The sequence below is a fragment of the Trachemys scripta genome, chromosome 3 (genome assembly GCF_013100865.1).
Source record: "Trachemys scripta elegans isolate TJP31775 chromosome 3, CAS_Tse_1.0, whole genome shotgun sequence".
Taxonomy (NCBI): domain Eukaryota; kingdom Metazoa; phylum Chordata; order Testudines; family Emydidae; genus Trachemys; species Trachemys scripta.
In genome coordinates this window covers 124287855-124313297 of record NC_048300.1, presented here as the reverse complement: position 1 = coordinate 124313297, position 25443 = coordinate 124287855, and the positions used below count along the sequence as shown (strand labels likewise).

The 25443-nt window shown below is 40.6% G+C and overlaps 1 protein-coding gene across 3 annotated transcripts; it reads right to left on the bottom strand.

Moving 5' to 3' along the window:
* Positions 1 to 2161: 2161 nt before the first annotated feature.
* Positions 2162 to 25443, bottom strand: BEND3 (BEN domain containing 3). 3 transcript variants are annotated; one of them, XM_034765937.1, is made up of 5 exons: positions 25053 to 25443; positions 12891 to 12973; positions 12670 to 12714; positions 11973 to 12196; positions 2162 to 7553 (listed from the first exon to the last, which is right to left on the bottom strand). In XM_034765937.1, the coding sequence occupies exons 3-5, from the start codon at positions 12701 to 12703 to the stop codon at positions 5301 to 5303; spliced, it is 2511 nt and encodes an 836-aa protein (XP_034621828.1). In that variant the 5' UTR covers positions 12704 to 12714; positions 12891 to 12973; positions 25053 to 25443; the 3' UTR covers positions 2162 to 5300. The 3 variants fall into 3 exon arrangements, with proteins under 3 accessions (XP_034621828.1, XP_034621829.1, XP_034621830.1); XM_034765938.1 differs by lacking the exon at positions 12891 to 12973; XM_034765939.1 differs by lacking the exons at positions 12670 to 12714; positions 12891 to 12973; positions 25053 to 25443 and adding an exon at positions 9719 to 9827 and having other exon boundaries at positions 11973 to 12108.

Genomic DNA, 25443 nt, shown 5'->3' with positions numbered 1-25443 from the left:
AGTCTCAGTTAATGAACTGATACTGTCCTTTGGAAGTGCAAGGACAAAAGGGATTTTTGAAGAATTGTCTCTGATCACCTTAAAGAGAAGGAAGCTCAGCAGAATCACCAAAGCACTGTACCAGACCAATATAAAACACCTGTGCGTAGAAATTTTTCCATTCAAGTTTAACAGAAAATGGCTATTTTTAGATTTTGGCAGTCAACATGTTTGGATTTTTTTGTTTGTTTGTTTTTTGTGGTGGTTTTCAGCAACCGAAGAACAAAATTTTGAGATGTCTTGAAGGTTTTCTTTTTCTTTATTTCTACCAAAACATTTCACCTGACCAATTGCATTTTTTTCAGTTTTGGTTGCTGAAAATTGAAAAGGTTTTTAGATAAAAATTTGAAAATTTCCACAGAAAAAGTTTGACTAAAACAAATGTAAGTTTTATCAAAAATTTTCACAGGAAAAAAAATCAGTCCCCCAGCCATTCTACTTCTTGGGGATCCCTTTTATAAGCTCTGCTTCTCTAATGACAATCAAGGTTTCCCTTTCAGAATGGTTACTAAAGGAGAAAAATTGCTACATGAACCATGGTCACATTGTGTGATAGGGCAGGAACTGGGACAAGTAGAAGTTCTGTCCATGCAGCAGCAGGTCAAGTCTCAAAGGACCAGGAAGTCACCTTCGGAAGAGAGCATATAGATCTGAATAAGGAAGATGTATGAAAAGATGTGTGAGGTGGGAGTCTAGATCCTAGCAACCAGGTGAGGTAAAGCTAGAAAAAGCAAGTCCTTGGAGTATGATGGAACTTGGTTTATCTTTAGTAGTTACAGATTATTTGCATTTGGGTTGCTGATCTAGACATGGTAATCCAGGGACAGCTCTCTGTAGGGAGAGGGAACTAATTATATGCTTACTGACAGCTACTCAGAATAGGAGTTGTATAATCCTATCCTAAACACATAATTACTAACATTTTACTATTAGAATAATTTATTTTAATAAGAAATTAAGAAGAATCTCACTGCTAATGATAGGTTTATTTGAATGGGTCTTGTGGGGCGAGAGAAACAAACCAAGTTTATGAAAGCACTGTAGGGCAGATCTTGAAGTTTTCTCCTCAGATTTGCAGTGGCTAGGTAATGAAAGCACACGGTACACCTTATGTGCCAAGGTGGAGAGATGGTAGACAGCTAATCCATAACTGAAATGTGTCTGTAGGACCAGTGTCCATGGACAGGCAGTAGTGCCCAACATGAAGAAGAGATTCCCAGGAATGGATGATAATCATGTGGGAGCATGGAGTTAGGGAAGGGAGCAAAAACAGGGTTCAGATTTGCAGTAAAAGCACCCAAAACACGCTTAAAAAAAAAGTATCTTTGGAATCCTGATGGAAAAAGTTTATACTTGCATTAGCAGCCAACTGAATAGTGGTAACAAAGAAAACAAGTGACTTGGAAAAAGAAAGTTATAGCATCCAAACAATACATAAGTTGTGTCAATGGCAATCCCAAAATTTCAGTGACTTACTCCTAAAGTCAGAGGTTTGAACTATCCTCAATTTTTTTCTTAGATTTCAAGATCTTCAGTGCAGTGCTGTCTTCATGTGTTTGTACAGTACTGAGCACTAGAGTGCCCTGATCTTGATTGGGACCTCTGGGCACCACTGTTACAAAAGTATTACACAACAGTAAAACAAGACTTGGCTGAATTTAAAAGAAATGCACTCAGAAATAAAATTGATATACAAACTATCTTAACCTGAAGATAGAAAAATAGAACTGCTTCTGAACATTTTTCCTAAGATGATCAAGTACTTTTTTATTCATAATAACACAAAATTATGACAAAATGCTCAGGGCTACATCTTACTCTTAATAGTAATCAAATGTAATCCTTTCAAATAGGAAGTATTTTTCTCTGATGAAAATATGCTATTTGCATTTCCCTGTTAATACAGTTGCCAGATTCCCTGGATAACTGCAAGAACTTCTAAGCAGTAGTTTCATTTTCCCCTTCAAATTTCAGAAAAGAATATATATATTTTAAACCCTTGCACAGTTCCTTAGTTAAGTGTTTCTTTTGTGTGAAATTGGTGAGACACCAAAAAAAAAAAAAAAAAAGGTTCTACATTAATTTTGTAGCAGGCTTGCAGTTCTTTTTTTTTGTTGGGAAAATTCTGACAGTCACACTAGAAAATATAGAGTCATTGAATACTATGCTGTTTCGTTTAGAATCACTGTAGGAGAGAGTTGTTCAATACTTACCAAAGGTGTTATATTAAAGTTAGACTTTTGACATTCATCTCAACAGGATTGACTGAAGTAAAACCATGTATAGTTAATATGAAATCAGTGTGTGTATGATTACATATGTTCTGAATGTTTTCATTTAATATCTGGGAATCTCTCCAGATAGCCTAAATTTGAAATCAGTAATTGTTTGTCCTTTTAAAATAACATTCTAAAAGGGAGATGACATTAGAGCAGTGGCAGCTAATCAAGATGCCCTCACTTGTGTATTCAGTCTGACTGGTTAATGTTACTCCAGATCTTAGTAACAGACCTTAGAAAAGTTCAATAATAGAAACTTACAGTTTATGAGTCTGTTCATAGCCAATCACGAGCCAGCATCTCTTTTGTAACAACATATACATTTCATTACTTGACCAATTGGATGAATTCACTTCCAAATACACCTCAACAAGTTTCCTTTGCAAGCTGTCACTTTTCATGTGTATATTGCCTTTATATCAAACTGCCTTTCAGAAGAATGCTAGGTCATAAAAGGATTGTAGGCAATCCAACAAGACAATCAAATCAGAAGAATATATAATATATAAGCAGACTACAATAATTTGACCAGAAGTTGAGAAAAAAGACCATTTCTGTTGAGCTATTACATGTCCATTTTTGATAATGTATTTTTTTTTAAATAAAACCCCTCATATATTGATCATTGTGTCATATAAAGATTCATTTGGTTGCCTTATGAAGCCAAATGTACCAAATGAATATCAAAACTCATTGAAAATGTCAATATATCTTAAAATTATATGTTGTGGTAGAAAATTCCATACATTCATATAATCTCTTTACCAACCATGTACAAGTTTAAGATATGTTGAAGTCCTCAACAGAATCTGACATACTTTATTGTTGAAACAAATGTGACATTAAGATAAATAAACCATAAGGAAAATCTGCATATAACATTCCTTACCTTTTGGGCTGCAGAATACATGCTAGCCATTTTCAACTCTAAATTAAAAGACTTTTACCATTTTCATGACATTTTATATAGCCCATAAAAGCGCATGTATAATAGTTCAAAGAGGTGCTAGGTAGCATATAATTATAAAAAACCTTGCATTTCTGATATATTCAGTTTGCTAAAAATATGTACTAAAATTAAAGGTAGGATGCAGACATTGTGGTATAAGTTCATTATCTTTGGTAAAATGTTCTCACTTTATTTATAACCATATTTGCGCTGATATCCATTTTGCGCATGGTCTGCTACTACTTATGCCAACAGGAAACATGTAAGTGAATTTAAACAGTATTAGATTATTCAGTACAATCATGACTCTCATCATACATTCTTTTAGGATGTTGCTAGCACATAGGGGAAAATGTGTGAGTTCTACTATCTACTGTGACTTACTACTGCTTTAACACTGTAAAATAACTGCTAATTCTTGCCATTAGAAAAAAATATTTTTTTTTTTAAAAAAGGAAGGGGTCAACATGATTCTGAGAACAGTAAATTCTAAAAAAATGAAGTAAAAATATCAAGTATTTTGTAGTTGAATAAAATTGCTAAAATAGAAATTTACACTGGGGCTTAACTGAAATGTGATACTATGACCCATCTAAATAAATAACAAAAGAGGACCACAGAGAACCTCAACAAATCTCAAGATGTTCAAGGGATGGTCAGTGTTAAATGATCACTGCCATGACTAACATCTAACGGAAGGCCCGATTCTCTCATACCGTTGACATCAACGGACATCCTGCTTTAGAGCAATGTAATTGAGAGGAAAATCAGGTTCTGATTTTAATGCAGCACTCTCCAAGGACAGATCAGAAACTGTGAAGTCAGAATGGAGTTAGGATGTTCTTCATTATAACTGATCATATTAACAATGCAATCTTGATCATCTGAACCTAAGTTAATCATACAAGATTACATTTCCAGATAGCTATTAATTACACTAAATCAATTTGGATAATCAAAGGAATTTTCAATATCCCTATGACATTCGGAGACTCCAGGTTGTGCTGTATTCACACAAACACACCAGATCACCACAGCTCATAGGGGGATTCAATTCTACCACAGAATCAAATCTTGGTATTTACCTTTTGCTTATTAAATATTTGATTTAATACTGGAAACTTTGGAATCATAATTCTGATGAAGAATAAGGACTTAAATGTTTTTCTACATTCCTTGTTTCAAGCACTTTTTCTAAAAAGAGAGAGACTAACAGGCAATATCAACACATTCTGCTGGTAAAGGGCTTGATTCTGTTTTGTAACCCTATTCACTGAAGCAGTTCCCAGTAGTCATATTGAAGACAATGAAATAACTTACATGAGTAAGAGTGAAGGATCAGGTCTACGGTCTCAACGTAAAAACACATTGTGTCTAATCTAGTCTTAGTTCTTATAGCAATGGAAATAATACATTGGTAACAGTCAAAAAGGAAATTACATTTGACCCACTATTGACCTCGTGTTATTTTCATTATCATCAAGAACAAAACAAAGGGATAACTGTAGTTACTGTAGTAAGCAAGTCTGATGTTTCAATCATTCTCAATGAACATGGCACTTTCAAAAACAAAATTTGCAAGTTAAAAAATAATTCAGATTCCAAATTATTTAACCTTGATGTTTAAAAGGGTTTAATGCAAAACTGCCCCGAAGAGCACAATGATTTTTAAAAAGGTTTTTTTTATTATTAAAAAAGTGATAAAAATGGAAGATGCAAAAGTGGGGAGAGGACGAATACACTTAATACATGTATTTGCACCAGCGAAAGTCATACTCTTAATGAGTCATTAGTGACTTCATCACTGATCACTTATGGTCTTTATCATGTACAAATGCAGTAAACCACTTCCCACTGTTGCAGTGCCCTTATATGTGCAACACACATATTAAAAAGTAACAATCTTAGCGTCCAATATTCCTAGGGGCTGATCTCCCTTAGATTCCATAGTAAGATCAGGCTCCCAGACTAGAACAAAATATGCTCTTCCCAAATAATTTAGTGGTCAAAGTCTGAAGAATTTAGAGAGCCTGTCACTTTTTTGCTTTCTTGGCTTTTTTCAGTATATCACACTTTTTCCTGTTGGGACGCCGGCATCTTTCATCAATGCTCGGTATACATTCATAATGCCACACTTCTTCCATTTTCTCCACGGGGTAAACTGCTTCAACATAATGACGAATCAATCTGAGTCTGGTGGGATCAAGTTGCTTCTTGTTACAAGCACCTGAATGGTTATATTGCAGTCTGAGATTCTCTGGAGTAAAGAGCTCTGGAAAGAGTCTTACTAGAAGCCTGGCAGCAAAGTTTCCCACAGAAAGGCTCTGCTGTACTATCTCTCTTACCTCTTTATCAGATAGCATGTACAGAGAAGGCACAGGGAAGTCTGGAGAAGGAACGACAAGTTCGTCAAGTGGTATCTTGCAAAAATCTTTGCTGCTTCTTTCTGGTGGCAGTGGTGGCCCTTCAAACTCTTCTCTGAATCTTTCTGGGTTTATTGCATAGGTAAGAAATTCTCTCCTCTCAGGCCCTGGAACATGAACTTTCCGCTGCTGTTGGTATGTGCGCCTCTGTTCGGTATCCCTGCGTCGACATCTCTCATCAAGCTTCCCAACAAATTCCAATGTCCATACCCTATCGTTCTTTGCTCTTGGGTACAATATTTGCACATAGTGTCGAATTAATTTAATCCTGGTTGGATCAAGTTGTTTCTTGCCTAGTGATCCGCTACAGTTGTATTGCTTCCTTAGATTTTCATGAGTAAACAGTTCAGGGAATAAGTGAACAAGCAATCGAGATGCAAAGTTTCCTATGGACAGACTGCTTTCATATATATTTTTAATTTGTTCCTTGTTCAACAGGTAATCCGGGATAGAAACATCAAAATCGGGAGGGGGGATGTCAAGTTTATCAAAGTCTATGGGCACAAGCCAAATCTTTTTTGATCTTCTTCCTGGCCTTTCATATTCAAAGCTGTCTTCCACTTTTATGATAGATACATCATCAGGCAAACTAGAAGAATCATAGCAGTCGTCTCTCATCTGTTCACACTCACTCCCATCCATATACATACTTTCAAGTTCATCATTTATTCGCTGTGCACACTGCTGCAACCACGCCTCCTCTTCCTGCACATCAGGAAAGTAAATTTCTGTGTATCTTCGAATTATCTGAAGTCGATGAGGATCCAGCTCTTGCTTCCCAGAATCTCCATAGCAGTTATATCTTTCAGCCAGGTTCCTGTGGTCGAAGAGCTCAGGAAATAATCTGTGTAACAAAAACACAGAAAATTCCCCAGGGGATGAAGCTTCATCTAAAAATTCATTGAGATCCTGAGCATCTAGAACATAATCTGAGGTGGTGGCATTATCCCTGTCCAGGGACAAAGCTTCCTCCTGCTCTTTATCCTCAATGAAATGAGAGGACTCTACCTGTTCAGACTCATAAAAACTGGATGACTGCACACTTTGCTGACTATTTTCCATTTCCCTTTGTGCCCAAAATCTACTGAAAAAGTCATTAACTTGGGGCAAACACTCCACCTGCCACACAGCATTATTCTTCACAGAAGGATAACAAACTTCCACATAGTTTCGGATAAGCTGCAGATGAAGCGATTCAAGCTTCTTTTTGTTAAGGAAGCCACATGTGCTGCAGCTCCTGTTGAACTCATCATCGCTGAAGAGCTCTGGGAAAAGCTGAACTAGTAACCGGCAAGCCAAATCTCCACCTGATGTGCTCTGATCCATGATCTGTTTGAGTTCTGCAGCGGTTAGCTGGTACTCGGGGGGAGGCCTGAACTCTGCTACAGACTCTGTTGGGCTGACATGCTTTTTAATTCTGCTGACCTCAAGAGACAACAGGTCAACCTTGCTGTGAAGCTGAGACATATTGGAATTCAGGGTGTTGAGGGTGTAAAACATTTTCTGTATCAAAGAATATATGTTTGGATCAGAATCTGCGGTGGAAGCTGTAACAGCGATGGTAGCAGCAGAATCCCTTTTGCGTTGATCACTCAAATTCCGCAGATGGGAGGGGCTGCTTGGATTGACCTTTTCAAACAGCTCATAAGAAGAAAACTGCTCTGCCCCTGGTGTGCTCTTCTTCTCTGTAATTTTGTGTGAGATGCCATACAGAGGTTTCTTATAGGATGGAGTGGTCACGTCACTGAAGGGTTCTTCTTCACACAGCCATGTTATATTGGGATTCTTGTTCTTGTTAGGCTGCTCTACGTTTACCTGAGTGGGTGACCCAATATCTCGGTTCTTCATGTTTGAAACGAGGCCCTATAAATCAACAAACGTTGTATTAGTAAGACAGTTTGCTTTAAAATAATAGCTACAAATTTGTGTTCCACAGGTAGGTGTCATTAAATAAATATGCACTGCCTAATTTTCATCAATGAACCCAACTGTGCTATATAAATCAAGTTCATAAATGTATTGAAGGAAAACAATCACCAAACATGCTTTACAGGGAAAGTATTATTTTACTTCTTTGTTCATGACCTCTGTTATGCATAACTATACAATTATAATACTTAGCATTTTTACCCAGAGAGCTTTAAATGCTATCATTACCTCCCACTTTGTGTCTGAGGAACCTGGGTGGCAGAGAGGTTGAGTGAAAGTAAGTCAGTGACAGAGCCAAGAACAGAATTGATGTTTTCTGATTCCGAATCCTGTGACCTAGCCACAACCTCACTGCTCCCCCAACTGTATTTTAATGTTTCATTAGTCTCCCTATTACCACCCCAGGAGGACACTGTGGTCCAACAGCCTTGACAGGTGTGTTCATTTTTTCTCCTTTTGCTCTGAAAAATGTATGCAAGTATTTACCCCCAGCGGTCCAATTCAGGGACAACTCTATGATACCAACCCAACTTTAAAAAAACCAATATAATTAGTGAAAAGGCCTTTAAAAAATGAAAGTAGAATGATCTGTTTCTGAAAGGCAGAGACATTTATATTCATTGAATTCCTCATGGTTCTAAACCAGTTAGTAGAGAAGTCTTTAAGAATTCATGCTATAAATTATTTTTAAGCACTGCATTTCCTAACCGTTCCTCATTGTTTGAGTTCTGAAGCAAATGTTTTCATTAATTCACTGTAAATATTTAGCTCATCATTTATTTATTTTTGCAAGCACATGGATATTGTGAATAACTCCTAGAAAATTAAGTAGGTGAACAACAACAAAGAATTACAATACACAGAACTCAAAAACATGTGAGAACACACACACATTTTGAATCTGACCATATTGAATTTTTCCCCAGCTTGCTAGACAGAATATTAATTAGACAAAAAATAAAGAACTTGCGTTCAAGTATTAAAAAGCAATGAAATACAGACTATGGGCCTGAGGTTAAGAGGTGATGAGCAACTGTAAGTCCTGTCCTAGGATCGGGCCCTTATACTGTGGATCTTCTCTGAACAACAACAGTGTAAAAAAAAATGGCAGCACCTTCTTACTCAGCTAATCTGCTTCCTAGGTGTATTCACACTCATATCTGCTTACCCTAGTGACAAAAATAAGTTTACACTACTTTTTAGTCCTATAAGCAATGCAGAGCCCAAACACGTAGGGTAGATCAAGCTGGGTTCTATTCTACCTCATGCATCATCACCAGAATAAGCTAAATTCCAATTGCAGTGCCATATCTTGCCCATTTACACAAGTGTAACACCACTGAAGACCATGAGGTTGTACAGGTGATAAGTGAGGGTGTTAATGGGTTCAATTTAGAGTGCAGAATCCTATCAGCAATGATAAGGGTGAGAAGCTTGATTTTCAGATCCAAGTTGATTCTGCAGGGATAGCTATTAGAAACTTTCCTCTCCAGTTTTACTTGTAAACAAAGCACATTTGAGATGGACTAAATGAAACATGATAAACATGGAGCAACACCAAAACATCACTTTTCAGAGAAGTGCCCTTGTTAAGTGGGAAGATGTGGCCTAACTAAAGCACCTGTTATAAGATTCAGTAATACCAAGGCTCAACAGACAGAATTAAGAACAGGGATCTCTGGCTTTTCAGATTAAAAAAAAAATTAACATTATAAAGAGATTTGAACATATGGTGAAACTTGCTCTTATCTGGTAACCTCATGTCTTCAGAGACTGCCCCAAATTATCCTCATATACAAAGAGCACAATTTGGCTCCATCTTTGTTAGAAGGCTTGTTATGATAAGCAAATCATTTGTTAGTCCTTTTCACCATAGGTTTTTTTTGTGTTCAATGAAGCAATAAAACATGACAATCTGAGGGTAGTCCTGACTAATGCTCAGCTCAAGTGAAGAGGCAGGAACAAGGCAGTACCTAGGAAGTGTATTAATCAGCATGGAGTCATCATCTAAAGTGCCTTATTTCCCTTCTAAAATTAATACATAAAAGTTAACATTCTTGGGGTTGGATGGGGCCCTTTGGAAGAAAAGAAGTGCTTACGCTGAGAATTATGGCAGATCTCTGTATGCTGTAAGGGCAGCAGAACTTCTGCCCTTTCACTAATGCAGCTCACGATGTTTGGATCTGGTTGTGGGAGGAATTTGTAGATCTGCATTTCAGAAACACACGGTCAATGTTCAGCTAACAGCTAGTGCCACATCTGGGACTAGATTTAAGCATTTTCTGTTAATCTGGGATACCTTGTTCTGCCTTCAGAACATTCTCCTTGCCTCCAGTAATAATCTTGATACTATACAGATTTTATTGCCAGCTGGGTATAACATTATCTGAAGCACACAGAGTATTTTTGGTGAAAGTTCAAAATAATCTATTGTGGAACATTCTTTTGTATTATCCATAAGGACCCTGGACTTTAAGCACAGATGTGTGTATGTATTTCAGATAATGCTATACACAGTTAAAAAGATTATCAGTTTACTGTACTACCAAAAAAATTACAAGGCAGATTGTTCCATATGAGCTACAGGCACATAATACCACGCTATCTACACTGTCATAGGAAGCTACTGTATTACATATTGTTGCTGCGTTAGTCATATTACATATTGTTGCTGAGCTTTTATGAAATGTAAGTAATTTGCTATTGTGGAATAATCTTTCATATTATATTTTAGGACCACAGGCCCAGATTTTAAGAAGTATTTAGGCTTTGTTCCATTCAGCATTGCAAGTCTTAAGGTTCATTTTCAAAAGTGGCTCAGGCACTTATGAGCCCAAGTCCCACTGACTTACTCAAAATATTTAACAACTTGACTTTTGGTCACCACCAGAACTGGAAAGTAGAGAGAAACGCACAAATAAAAACATTAGTATTAAAAAAAGTTAGCCTCTCAAAGGTTCTGCTGGAACTTCAGACTAAGATTGTGGTTGGTTATTTATTCTAAACATGCTGATTCATCCCTAGAGTCAGTCAAGAATAAATTTTCACTATAGTTATTGGGTTAGGTTCTGGCCCCATTGTAAATCTAAGGCAACTACAGTAACTCCTCACTTAATGTTGTAGTCATGTTCCTGAAAAATGCAACTTTAAGTGAAATGATGTTAAGCGAATCCAATTTCCCCATAAGAATTAATGTAAATAGGGGTGGTTAGGTTCCAGGGCAGCTTCCCTACTCTGCAAGCACCAGGGGCGGAGGGCTCAACCCTCAGCCCGCCCACCCCACCCATGTCCTCCTCCTTTACTTCGCATTGCGTCCTGCGCCCCCACTTCTAAATGCCGCAAGCCAGCTGATTGCTGGGTTCCGGAGGCAGGGGAGGGAGGGGGGAGGCGTGCTGAGTCCTTGCTCCTCCCCCTCCCTCCTGCCTCCAAAACACTGCAAGCCAGCTGATCGCCACCAGCAGGAGGCAGGGGAGGGAGGGGAGAGGCGCACCGAGTCGTCGCTCCTCCCCACTCCCTCTGCCCGGGGCAATCAGTTGGCTTGCGGCGTTCGGGAGGCAGGGGGAGCCAGCGCGCCAAGTCCTCGGTCCTCCCCCCTCCCTCCAAAACACTGCAAGCCAGCTGATTGCCATGGGCAGGAGGCGGGGGAAGGCACTGAGCTGCAAGATCTGCCGGCGGGCGGGACGTACGAAGGCTGCCAGCTGTGGAGAAAGCAGGCAGCCAAACAACGTAAGAGTGGAGCATTGCATAACTTTAAATGAGTATGTTCCCTAATTGATCAGCAACGTAACAACGAAACAACGTTAAGCGGGACGACTTTAAGTGAGGAGTTACTGTATCAACTTCAAATAACTTCTAATTTAGAGTGGTTTCACTGAGATCAGAATCTGTCCTACTGTACATAATCTGGAAAAATTACAACCCTGGTCTGGCAATTGGGTTAACTCATGGGGATCTGATTGCAGGACTGAGGCCTAAATTTCTAATGAAAATACTAACAAAATCTTTACTGTAGGGACATGAGAGGGGGTCTATGATCAGTCAGACCCAGTTAATCCAAACCAGTATGAGAATTCCATGCTTATAAGCATTATTAGAAACAAATAATTGCTTCAGATAAAAACAATTAATGGTAACATTTATGCTGTAAAATGGGATACTGCTCACATCATTAAAAAATATCCAGATAAGTAGTATGGGTAAACTAGGCAAAGATTATAGTCATGTCTGACTATAAACAAATTAATTGCTGGTGTGTACTGATTTAAAAGAGTTGTGCTCTGCTTACACCAGCAGTAAATTTGGCCCATAAAATCTGAACAGTACATCATGCATAGCCACATGTAGAGAAATCACCTCTTGAGTAAAGCGTCTTTTCTTCACACTGAGTAAAACCTCTTGCTGGCTCCCTGAACCATCACAACCAAGTGAGGTCTGTTTCCGTTTGTTAGAATCCTGTAGGCAAGTAACTGAGCCATCCAGTGAGTGTTTCTCAGGAGATCTGGATGTCACGGAGCAGTCTAGTGCTTCATCTTCATTTTCGGTTTCTACTTTCACAAGATTATTTTTTATAATTTTAACTAGAAAAAGAGAAGGTGTAGAACAATCAAGCACTTCCTTCAGAAATTCATGATACCCTTACAACAATGTGCTTTCTGTTTGTTCTTCTGAAACTACCTTTTGAATAGTGTCATTATTATTTATCATTATATAATGGCAACACCTTGAAGCCTCAAGTCCCCAGGTTGGGGCACCATTGTGGTAGGAACTGTACAAACATATAATAAATGACAGTTCCTGCCCCAAAGAGCTTACAGCCTAAAAAACAGTACATAGCAGGTGAGTAGGCAGGTAGTACAGTAGGCACAAGTTTGGGGGAGGGAGAACGATGATGGGTAACAAAAATAATAATAGGATGTTTTAGCAGCTAACTTTTCAGTCATTGTCATAATCATTGCTTTATCTCAATGCATTCTTCATCTAAATCTACAAAGTCTTCATACAACTAGTATTTTTTATCGGACTAGAAAATAAACAAGATATAGCATTTTACCTTCATCATCATCATTGAATTCAGCTGAGTTCATCTTCTAGCCCACTAAAAAAAAAAAAAAAAAAAAAAAGACATCAGTAGTTTTCTAGAAACAGGGCATGGGTTGTATTTTCAGCCTTTTGTTAAAAGAGGTCAGAAACCTGCTATCTACAACTATTTGCTATCCCTGGACAATATTAACAGTTCTTGGGCAATTTCCTATCTGCTCCATTTTTACTCACATTATAACAGGCAGCCACTTTTCTTATGTGTTTCCTGGACAGCTGCAGATCTGCCCAGCAGTGTAAATTGAACAGAAAACAACCTGAGACGGACAGAAAAGTAAGATGATTTAACACTGAAGATTTTTTCTACTGTGAAAAACATTAGTTCAGTTGTTTTAACTTTCTATATAAGTAGAAGTGTCTTGGCAGTGCGTAAATAAAAGTTCTCTGAATGGTTTTTTTTTGGCCACATTGTATTAAGTGGCCACCTGTTATAAGAGCCAAAAAACTTTGGAGGCCCAAGGGTGTCCAACAAGTTTCACTGTAGGTCAATTTCCAGTGTTCACCACAGCTGAAAAATGCAACACAAACTATTTTATAATTAAGGGTTAAACTAGATGACCCTTGCCGTCCCTTCCCTATGATTCTATAATATGCCTAGGCTGTCTGAATAAATTTCCATTAAAAAAAACAGCTATTTTGATGTGGATTGTGATATTGAAAAACCAGCAACCTATAGATTTACAGTAACAAATGTTTTTATAATTATTAACTGGTGGCCTCCAAAGAACATCAGAATGCTTTTTTAAAGGAAAAACAAAACATTTTCTACATTTCCCTAAACCTAAGATCACGTCATTTGTTATAAACTCCAAATTCTGGGCATGTCTCAAAAAAGAAGGCTTCAAACTCCGATGAGGACAGACAGAGCAAGCATCCTCACCCAGCTCTCACTAGCCATTTAGAAGTACACATCCACCAACAGTGGCAACCAAAATTGGATACCTTTAAATCAGCCATACATAGTTCAGATTATCCAGATACATGTCTAGCTCATAGGCTCGCCTGGCCAAAAAAAAAATAAAATAAAATAAAAATAAAATTATTTGAAATACACAAAAACTTCCATAACTACATGGCTTTTCAAAATAGACTTCTTTCACCAAATCATACCCTTTCTCTGGTCAAGCTCTGAATGGGTCAATACTGCCCAAGTCACTGTGACGTTGTGCAGTCTATATGGTTTTATAAAAATATAAGTGAATATAATGTAACTGGGATATGCTTCATGCAAAAGGTCTCTTGTAAGGTATCATTACAAAGCTCATAATCTACTGAGTGTGATCATCCTATTTGTAGAAATGTACCACTCTTGTATCTAAAACTAGAAATATAAAACATAACTCTGAGGGCCTATTGTAATTATGTAAAGTGTGGGCCATTAAGGATGGTTTGGAATCTTGATGTAGGGTTACCATACGTCCGGATTTTCCCGGACATGTCCAGATTTTTGGGCCTCAAATCCCCGTCCGGGGGGAAATCCCAAAAAGCCGAACAAGTCCGGGAAAATCGGGACATGCGGGGCCGGGGCCGGCGGTGCTGGGCCGGGGGTGCTGAGCCGGGCCGGCGGTGCTGGGCCGGGGGCCGGGGCCGGCCCGACGGTGCTGGGCCGGGGGTGCTGGGCCCAGGCCGGGGGTGCTCGGACCCCAGGGCCCGAGCCGAGCCAGGCTGGAGACGCTGGTGGGGCCAGACTGGGCTGCGCCTCCTCCTCCCACCCCCGCTTACCTGCTGCCTGCTTCAGGCTTCCCACGAATCAAATGTTCGCGGGAAGCAGGGGAGGGGGCGGAGTTGGGGCGGGGACATGGGTGGGGTGGGTGCGGGGCCGAGGCCCCGTGGAGTGTCCTCTTTTTGGACACTCAAAATATGGTAACTCTACTTGATGACTCCCATTGTCTGCAGATGGCTGTATTTACCTGTGAGTCTTCCGGTATATGTGTGTGCTGGCAAGTGAGTAATTAAGTCTTGCAGTGACATGTGATCATGTCACCTGAACTGGAATCCATCTTTAACCTGGTGCTTTTCCAGTGAGGGGGGGTGGAAACCCAGAGGAACAAAGGGTTCCCAAAAGATATATAAAGGGGTGGAAGAGAACAAGGGGGGAGAGGAGCCATCATGAAGAAGCCCCTAGCTATCACCTGAGCTGCAACAAGAGCTGTACCAGGGGAAAGAATTGTGCCCAGGCCTGGAAGGTGTCCAGTCTGAGAAAAACTTACTGAAGCATCTCTGAGGGTGAGATTATCTGTATTTAGTTTGATTAGACATAGATTTGCGCATTTTATTTTATTTTGCTTGGTGACTTACTTTGTTCTGTCTGTTACTACTTGGAACCACTTAAATCCTACTGTCTGTATTTAATAAAATCACTTTTTATTTAGTAATTTACTCAGAGTATGTATTAATACCTGGGGAAGCAAACAGCTGTGCATATCTCTCTATCAGTGTTATAGAGGGCGAACAATTTATGAGTTTGCCCTGCATAAGCTTTATGCAGGGTAAAACGAATTTATCTGGGTTTAGACCCCATTGGGAGTTGGGCATCTGAGTGCTAAAGACAAGCACACTTCTGTGAACTGTTTTCAGGTAAACTTGCAGCTTTGGGGCAAGTGATTCAGACCCTGGGTCTGTGTCTGGAGCCGGACGGGAGTGTCTGGCTCAGCAAGACAGGGTGCTGGAGTCCTGAGCTGGCAGGGAAAACAGAAGCAGGGGTAGTCTTTGCACATCGGGTGGCAGCTCCCAAGGGGGTTTCTGTGATCCAACCCGTCACAGTCACCCATAACCAGAGATTTTCTGGTTAAACACCCCCCCCCACGCAAGCACACACACACATATTTATGTCCCATGAATATGCCTTATAAAACAAAAGAAATTTTGAAAGACTATAAACAAAGAATTGCAATTGTAGTCTTATTATTTAATAGCTGTGTTCAAAATGATTTTAAAAGAATCTCAAGTACTGTTAAAATGCTTTATGTTAAATACAAACATTTGAATACTGTGCACGCTTTCTCTTTGTTAGTGGCTGGTAGCTATTAATAGTAAATATAATTAATACATTCAGTGTGAGATTTTGTACATGTGACTAACAGTCACAACACAGAACTCAGGGCCCATGGGGAGGGAGGGTGGGGTAAAGTGCCTTTAAGTCACCTTTGCGCTCTCCTTATTCTGGACTATTCCAGGACCCCTCCTGTCCTCAGCACACTCCCTATATAAGGGTTTGGGAGGGGGTCCTTGGAGGACAGTACTCTGCTTTGGCCCTTTTACTCAGCATAATTCCCCCCCCCCCCCCCCGGTTTTGACTCTTAACTTGCCTACATAAAAGTTATGCCAGTTTAACTAAAATTAGGGGTTTTTTTACATCACTTTAGTTAAACTGTTGTAAACATCTGTGAGGAGACACTTAAATTGATTTATAAATGACTTAAGCCAATTATTAAAACAATTTAAAAGTGTGCCATCCCAGGGGTTTGTGCTGATTTAACTAAATCTATTTTAAAATTGATTTTCATTCAACCAGTGCAATTTATGAGTTTAGGCAAGGGCTGTACAATCCTTTCTGAAAAATCCTGAAAGGACAGCACTGTGGCCTGTGCTCTAGGAGAAAGTTAAATTGAATTGAACTTGCCTTGATATCCCATATACGACATTAAACTTCCAGGCCAGTGACTATTACATTTCATTTCATTTTATTGTAGAAGGCACAGCTTTGTGAAGACATGGCACAGTGCCAAAAATGTGGGAGTGACAAGGAAGAAGATGACAGCTGAATGTAGTTGCTGAAAATTTTATATTTTTTGGAAGGCCCAAGTAGGCAACCAAGCAGACATCCTTATAACAATCATATACTATCCGAAGAAGTGAGGTTTTTACTCACGAAAGCTTATGCCCAAATAAATCTGTTAGTCTTTAAGGTGCCACCAGACTCTTTGTTGTTTTTGTAGATACAGACTAACACGGCTACCCCCTGATACTTGACAGATTTTTCTAGGTTTTTCAGGCAACTCTTTGGGGCATCACTGTCAGGGATCATGCTGACTGAGAGAGGTGGCAAACATAGAGCAAGAGACAGAAAAGAATAGACAAATATAAATATATATATAAAGAAAAAAGAGAAAGATAACAAAACCAGTGTACAGCCTCCTTCTGTAGGGTGATACACATGGAATGATATTTTTCTTCTGTCACTGCTGTTCAAACAACAGGTAGAACACTTTGGGAGAGGTCTCTCCGACAGAAGACAAGTGGGTTGGAAGCAAGAGGTATGTGAGGGTTTGAGAATCACAGTTGGAGTTAGGAATATGAAGAGAGGGTATGTAGTTGCAGAGCCTCTTTTTGAGAAGAATCCTGGACCAGAGCTAGCCAGAGGGAAATGGGCTAGGGAAAAAGACAGAAAACAACAGAATCAAGGAAAAAATGGTGCAACAAATAATCAAATTGAGAAATCCATCTGAGAAGGTAAGTGAGCTCCTGGTTGTTGATTCTCATTGCACTGAGTGTATGAAGGGGTTGAAATGTTGCCTGATCTGTCTTATTTCAATATAAAATTAAATCTCTCTCCCTCACCCTTTTGTCTCTAAAACAGTCACTAGTTCTAGAGAAGAATAAACAGATGCAGGGCAGAAAACACTAGTACTGAAGTACTTATGTAATGTGGCCTGGGAATTTGGGTTTGTAGTCATGACTACCAGAGATGGGAACTCAGGGACATCCACCCTTAGCTACAGTATCTTGCTGGGAAAAGGATCAGAGCTGCAGCTTGTGTCTCGTTTCCCAGGAAACTGGGTTTAGGAGCCTGATAGACCATAGCCATTTTGCATACCAAATACCCACAACAAGAAAACCATACTCTACACTAATCCTACAGGCCAAATCCTGCTCCTACTGAGATCAACAGGAGTTTTGCAATAGACTTCAGTGGTATCAGGATTTAGCTGAAATGGCTTGTTAAATTTAATTTGTAGTTACCTAGCCATTTTGAGTTAAACAAAACAAACAAAAAAGCATCTTAAACTGGTAAACTCAATTTTTAGGGTTGTTGCTTGTTTGAACACATTTAGAACAATAACTTGGTTCAGGCATTTTAAGTGTTTGCTCTTGGTTAAAACACATTTATTCCTGGGCTCATGTTGCGTGCAAAGTTTCATTCTAGAGAATTTTTATTTATAAATGTCTAAAAAAAGGCCTATAATAGAAATACTAACAGTGTTACCCGAAGAATCCACTATTAACATATAGAATTTTTTTTCAGAAAGACAATCAGTTCTTACAACTGTGATCATAGGTTTGCATGCTGAAAATGAAGCAAGTATACTTCCTCTTGATCTTTCCTCAAATTTGCACCCAGAAGTGCCCCTTATTAAAGGCATCTGCAATTTTGTTTCTATTGGAGTCCCTAGCTCAAGTTATCCATCCAAAGAGAAACTCAAAGAGGTGCAATATTCAGATAGATTCAATATTCAAGGAAGAAGAGGCAGAGCAGTCTCACCATTTGACAGTGGATGCCATCCCCAGGATGTAAGCAATAAGTCATTGAAAAAGATTTCCTAATGCCTTGCACTGTTTGAAAACAGTATGCAACATTTACATTAATGTAACTAATGTTTAACTCATAAACAACTAAACATAGCACGTGCCCACACTTTTACGACTAACATAATGCCTCTCTTGGCACTATGTGTTGGTGAAGGTGGCATCAGATAAAGTATGTATACTGCTTTGCACTGTTCCTGTGACATGCCACTGTTTGTGTTGGAGTTCAGATACGAAGAGACAAACGTTCCTTTTTACTAAGCTTGCTATTTCAGTCTTCAAGACTAAGACATACTTCAAAATGTTCAGATTTCTGAAAAGACTTAGCCATGCTAGTTAAAAAAAAGTTTCCATTCTTCTGATTGAGATAGTCTATAGTTGTCTAGATAGTTTCATCCATTTGTCTCGGGGAAAAAATCTCTTGCATCTTACACACGGATATGAAATGAGTCAGTACTTTTCAAACTGATCTGTGAAGCACTCGTCCACAGAAAATGGTTTGGTCATATGGCACTGGGTCTCCTTGCTTCCAGCTGCTAAACTGCATTTAAATAAGTTAAATATGCACTAAGTACCTTCCTAATGTTACTTTCCCGTGTGAAAACATGTCTCCTTGGTGTAATGCAGTTGATGCTATGGGGCTAAAATACATTCAGAATTTGCGTTGCTATTTGCTCGCCTGTAATGTTAAAAGAGAAACTATGCAATCAAGAATAGAAGTGGTTCACGAGACAAGCTATTAAGATGCCCATTCTATGAAAAATGTCAGAAATAAACATAAATCTCAAACACTCAACAGTTTGGCATGATGTTTTCATAAAACATTACAGGGGAGGAACAGCAAAGCAAGTTTTGAATGTATTTTAGCCCCATAGCATCAACTGCATTACAACCAAGGAGACATATTCACTGTAGTCAGGTACCTTCAATTTTATGAAAAAATAATCCTCTGGACAGAAAGTGCTTACATGCGTTCTTAGAATCATGGAACTTACAGGTGTTATAGACCTAGCCTTGATGGCTTTTTCTATAGGTATGCTACATCACTACCTCAAACACTTCCTTCTCACTTCATCATGACACCTTTAATATGTAAATCAGTAACTATTTACAGATGTATATATTCAGTTTATCCACCAGGATATACAACTCTAACCTGAATAATCGTGTTGCTTGTCACTCCAGCCCTTATCCATTGTTTGCTATCCCCATGTGTAAGCACTTCAGAGCAGTGACCAGGTCTATCTGTACTGTAAAGTGCCTGACATATTTGACAGGTTTCAGAGTAGCAGCCGTGTTAGTCTATATCCGCAAAAAGAACAGGAGAACTTGTGGCACCTTAGAGACTAACAAATTTATTAGAGCATAAGCTTTCGTGGGCTACAGCCCACTTCTTCGGATGCATACAGAGAGAGTGTTGTAAAACTAGTAACAACAACCATCTGTAAAGTCACATAGAACATCTTCCAGCCAATACAAGATAAAGACTGTTCTCTGTCCCAAAATTCATTCTTTAAGAGTTCCGTAGTTTAAAAGGTGTGTGCCAGGCACATGCAGGGTGTAATTTTGTATTATATTAAAAATATAACAACCATTTATTCTGCCTATTAAAAACATTATCTGTATCTATACTAATATATACAAGACTTCATGTTTCTAGTTTTCTAGAAAAGGTTTGATACTGACAATTAAAATCCTTGCATCTGACTGTATTGTTTAGCTCACAAATGCATGTTAAGTGCATACTTATTTTTTCTTCAGTGCAGATCATACCTCAAACATTTGACTAATATCTGCAGCAGTTCATATTTCCCTAATTCCATATTAACTGTAAAAACATGATATAAAACCCCTGCTTTCATATATTATACCACTACCCCAATATAATGCTGTCCTCAGGAGCCAAAAAAATCTTACCGCGTTATATCGAACTTGCTTTGATCTGCCAGAGTGCACAGCCCCTCCCCTCCCCGGAGCCCTGTATTACCGCGTTATATCCGAATTCGTGTTATATCGGGGTAGAGGTGTACTTTCTTGTATGAATGATTTGTGCCTCTGGTGGGCTCATGGTGGTACACTGCTTTATGCCTTTCAGTGAAGGCCGCCATAAGTATTATGCCTCTGATTTTAGATTTACTTGTGTCTGAAGAGGTTGAATCTTTATTTTTTTCAATCAAAGGATGGGATGTACCAGTATATTTCAGTGATAATAAGGATTCTTGAAAATTATTTAAAAAAATTATCCACCTTACTTGTTTTAAGCAGAGCGGAGAAAATATTCTCTTTTCAAAGGATCAGATAATGTACTGGGGCTTAATTAGTGGTTGGAGTACCTGATGGCCTAAGGAGATGCCACTGCTTAAATTCCATAGATCTGATATACTAAAGAATTTTTGTTTCCCTCCTTTACCCCCACTATCCCTGTAGCAGTTTTATCAAAACACCACAAGAAGAGTCCTGTACTAGATATTTATTTTAGAGAACTGACACCTGGAACACCAGCAAACCAAAATTCTTGTGTAAATATTAATGTTCAGTGAGGGTTAATGTTTATATTGCAGCTGTATGAAAACTTCTGTGTATTCACAAGAACCCTGTATATTTAGTCTAAATCTGTTGCTTTTCTGCCAAGATTGTAAGAATCAGAACATGCCTTTAATATGCAAAACTTCTCTTTATTGGAAGATTAGTAATTCCCTTAAGATTCTTTATCTTACCTTCTGTTTAAAGAGGCTGCTAGTTTACTCCTATCTTTTTCCAGGTATACATAGGAAGTAAAGTTACTGTTATGACTAACCTGCAGATAAATTTCACATATGGGTTATTCATTAAAGTCCAAGTTCCTCAGCTTCTGTAAATAGTTGTGGCTCACTGGAAGTCAATAGAGTTATGAAATTTTACACTAGCAGAAGAGTTGGTTCTCATAAATATTAAGTCCTTGTTCCATTGAAAACAGTCAGAGCTTATGCTGTTGATTTCAATGGAACCTTAATTTGGCCATACGAATTTTCATATTTAAATATTTCCTTAAATAAAAACCTACTATGAACAGATTTCTTCTGATTTTTGGAATTTTAATTACTATATATATTTTAATTTAAACATTCCTCTACCGTTGGAAACTCAAAACAAAGCAGCACTGCAACTGTCTGCATAACATCCAGCATGAGAAATTGACTACAAAGGGTTATTGTCAGCATATTACACTTCTGGCTGAAATGTCTTCATCTGCTAGTGTTACAAGTAACACTTAAAATGATTATACTAGAAGGAAACAAAAAAAATATCAATTCTGTTTGCTTTGTACATTTGACAGCACTTTGTATATAGTCAGTTTCCCCTGAAGTTTGTGTTGGTCTTACTGGAGGGGGAAAAAAAAACATCCCCACCTATGTAGGGAAATATGACTGTGAAATTACTTTAAAAGGCAAGGGATTTCAAGGGCAGATCTGGTACCTGAAACTACTAATAAGTTATTAAAAATTAATTAAAAGATTTTAAGTTGAAACACATGTGAAACAAACCAGTACAGCTTTACTGCCAAAGCTGACCAAACTGCATGTAAGCCGACAGCATAAAAGTACACTAAAACAGATGTTTACAGTTCTATCACTTTTAATAATCCAAGATGTTATTAATAATCTAATGTTGGATTTTTTTATTATTTTGAATATCTAAAAGTGCTACTCAGAATTAAATGTCTTGGACAACATATTGCAAACCTATTCCAATGCTACAACATAAGTACGATAAAAGCTTTTAACTCACAACCTCTTTTGTTTTTAAAACACTGGGAGACAAAATCAAAGTGTTACCCTCATGGACAAAAAGTGTACCAATACTTTATGCAGATTAAAAACCTCGTCTGCTGTCCTGTGGAATACTGGCAGCCTCAAGGCTCCACAGAAGCTGGTTTCTAATAGTGGCATCTTGCCAATAGTACTTATACGGCATGCTCTCAATTTGTTTTTATTTTTAGTTACATCTACAGATGCAGTTAAAAAAAAAAAAATCTGTCCTCTCAATCAGTGAAAATTTCCCCACAAGTTGCATTGCCATTGCCTCTTCCTAAAATGTTGTCAAATGACAACTTCATCTTCAAGCGCTCAATGCGCTAGACATATTTATTTCCACCAACATGCCAACCACAATTTGGCTTTTCATGTAGGCCGTCTTTTTTCTGAGAAAAGCAGCAAGATTCTTTTAGACAAGGTGTCTCCAATTTTATTTTAGTCTCTGTCTTGAACCTCTGTTTTCCTGCTTCCCTGAAAAAAGGAGCTGTGGTGTCTTCTTCAAACTATATTTAATTGTCCTCTGGTTTTTACCCACTGGACTTGCCAAAATGACCTGTTAATGACATGAGGTAAACAGCTGGGCCAGTGCTCAACATAGTTTAATTAGACAAGAACAAATGATGTTCAGCACCACTGCAGGAACAGCAGTTACAAAGGTGTTAACCATCACTTTTGGCACCAGTTGAATCAGAAAGTTTCTAGCACTGTATTGGACAGTTTATTCTACTTTACAAAAAATCTTGGTTTTAAAAATATAAAACCAAGACATTTGTGTAATACATACAATACATTAAAAAATATAATTGCACATTGCAAAACAGGTATATGTTGGCACATATTCACTCAGACAAATTCAGAGTCAACTGTCCAGCCTGAACAGCTGGGCCAGGTACTAGGTAGATGTGTGTGGAGGAGTGGGAAAAAGATAGATCATCTGCCCCGGTCCTTATTTCTTCACCCCGAGGGGGAGGGGGGAAGGAGAGAAGAGGGTGATCCATGTAGTAGCAGATCCTCTAGCCACATTTCCACCATATTACAGACCTGGAGCAAGATCCTCAGCTGATATAAGTCAACATAGCACTGTTGGCTTCAATGGAGCTACACCAATTTACACCAGCTCAGGGACTGCCCCATGATCTCTGCTTCTTCCAGGGGATGAGGTTTCCATTCTATTGCTAAAGAGTTCTAAGTGGTCATTGAGAAGATGACTAGATTTGCCCTCAGAGCACAATTATGAATAGAGCCCTGCACAAATACAAAATTTGTATCTGCATCTGATCCCCAATCCTCAAAATGATCTGCAGATATAAAGCGGATATCCACGGATTTGTAGGGGGTCTAATTATGAAAATGCATTCATAGTATTTATCAGCAATGATACAGAACCAGAATAAATCAATATACAACTGGAGTCATTAAAACCTAGTAGCATTCATGATTGTCAGCATGTTAGCACCTAATTTAGTCGGTGCAAAACAGTTCAAAGAAACAAAATATTATTGTTATGGATTTTACATTTATCATCATCATTCTGGTAATAATGTGGTAGGTCCTATCCACACAGAGAAGACACAGACCTTGACATGAACAATTTACTATTTAAAACAGTAAACATAAAGAGGATGATGGAGAGGGATTAAATAAAATATTTTAAGTGTTTTACTGAGTTTGACCTTTTAAAATAATTATCAGCAATCCCCAACTACTTCTTTATCCCATTAAATGTAGCTGGTTAACTTACTGCAGGCACTACTATAAAAATGGGTCCTGAGAACAAATTTGAAGGAGAGGGTAGATAAATTAGGGGACCTGGTCTACACTTAATATCTAAAATCCACACCCCAGAGTGTACCTACAGCACCCTAACCCAGGTGCAGAGACAGCAAGATCAATGGAAGAATTGTTCTGTGGCCCCAGCTACCACCGCTCTGGGATGGGGGCTCCTACAACCGCATGTAAACCCTTCCATCGCTGTAGCCTGCGTCTACACTAGGGGGTTATGCCGGCACATCCCCCGCAGTGTGTACAGGGGGCAGGGCCTCCTCTACAATGGGGATTAGCCTTAATTCCATCTGTTGGTCCCGCTCCGGGAGCCGCACTGGGGCACCCCCCAGATCCGTGGGCAGCGGGGGGGGGGGCTCATGCTGCCTTGAAGCTGGGCAGGAGGCGGGAATCGGGGCCAAGCCTCCCCGCGGACTAGGGAAGGCGCAGGACAAAGCACAGAGCTCGAGCCAGAGCCGGACTGCCGGGGCCGCAAGGCTGGAGCGATTTGGCTCAGTGGCAGCGGGAGACGCCGGCGCGGCTAGCGGCAGTGACGAGGCCGGGCACCCCGGAGGGCGGGGACAGCCTGTGGCCGCGGGGGAGACGGCGAGCCAGGCCCAGCTGCGGGGACCGGGGGGAAGCAGGGGAGGGCGGGGCGCAGGCAGGAGGGCGGAGCGGTACCTGCAGGGGCAGCCGGGTCTCCAGCCTGGAGAACCGGGTCCCTGCACGCGCCCATGGGTGGGGGGTTGGGTGGGGGCAGCTGCCCGCGCGGGGACTCCGGTTCCTCGGGGCTTCACCTCCCGCCACGTGCGTGCCGCCCCGCGGGGCGGGCTGTAAGGAAACCCCGCCCCGGGGCGGAGGCAGCAGCAGCCCTGTTCGTTCCCCCTGCGCACGCGGCGGTGAAAACCCACGACCAGTCCAGCGCGCGCGGCAGCGGCGGCTTCCGGTGCGACCGCTGCCCAGGCGGATCTATATGTCCGGGGAAGGTCGGGTGACGGCGTGACCGTTCCACTCTCCCCCCCCCCCGCGCGCTCCGGAGATGGAGTCGGCCAGGCCGCCGCCGCGCGCGCGCCCTGAGCGTTGCCACGAGCCATCGCGCTATAGCCATGTCCCGAGCGCAGCCAACAAAGGGCCCCGGGGGGCGGGGAGAAGCGGCCGGGACCCGAGCGGGGCTGGGGCCTGCTGCCCCCACTCCGGGCCGCCCGCGGTGCTCTGCGGGGGCAGCAGGGAGCGGGCCGGGCCCGGGCACACTCACCTGGGGTCGCGGCGGGGCCCGGAGCGGCGGCGGCGCTGGTGCCCGGGTTCCCCCCGCTCTTTGTGTGCGAGGGTCCGCGCGCTGCGCTCTCGCGTGACGTGACGGGACCGTGTGTCATTTCCGCACAAGGACACAGCGCCCCGAGCCGCGGCCAGCGCCACCCGCGCCCACTGGGGACCCCGCGCCCCGCCCGCACAGGCTCCTGCCCCCGGGGGGGCACCGCCCGTGGAAATACCCGCCCTCGCGCGACGGCCGCCTCGTCCCCGCTGCCTGTAGGCCGGGGGAGCCGCCGATCCCTCCGGCCCCTGTGCAAACGCGTGCGGCGGAGAGGCCGGGCGGGCTCAGGGCAGAGCCAAGCCGCTTCCCCCCGTCAGGAGCAAAGAGCAGCGAC

Bases quoted from the DNA above. Each gene is read 5' to 3' on its own strand.
- BEND3 (XM_034765937.1), bottom strand. From the start codon at position 12,703: ATGAACTCAGCTGAATTCAATGATGATGATGAAG. The intron at 12,197-12,669 runs GTAAAATGCTAT...CTCTTTTTCTAG, and splicing joins ATTCAATGATGATGATGAAG to TTAAAATTATAAAAAATAAT. The intron at 7,554-11,972 runs GTGATTTCTCTA...GTTGATTTATAG, and splicing joins AAAGACGCTTTACTCAAGAG to GGCCTCGTTTCAAACATGAA.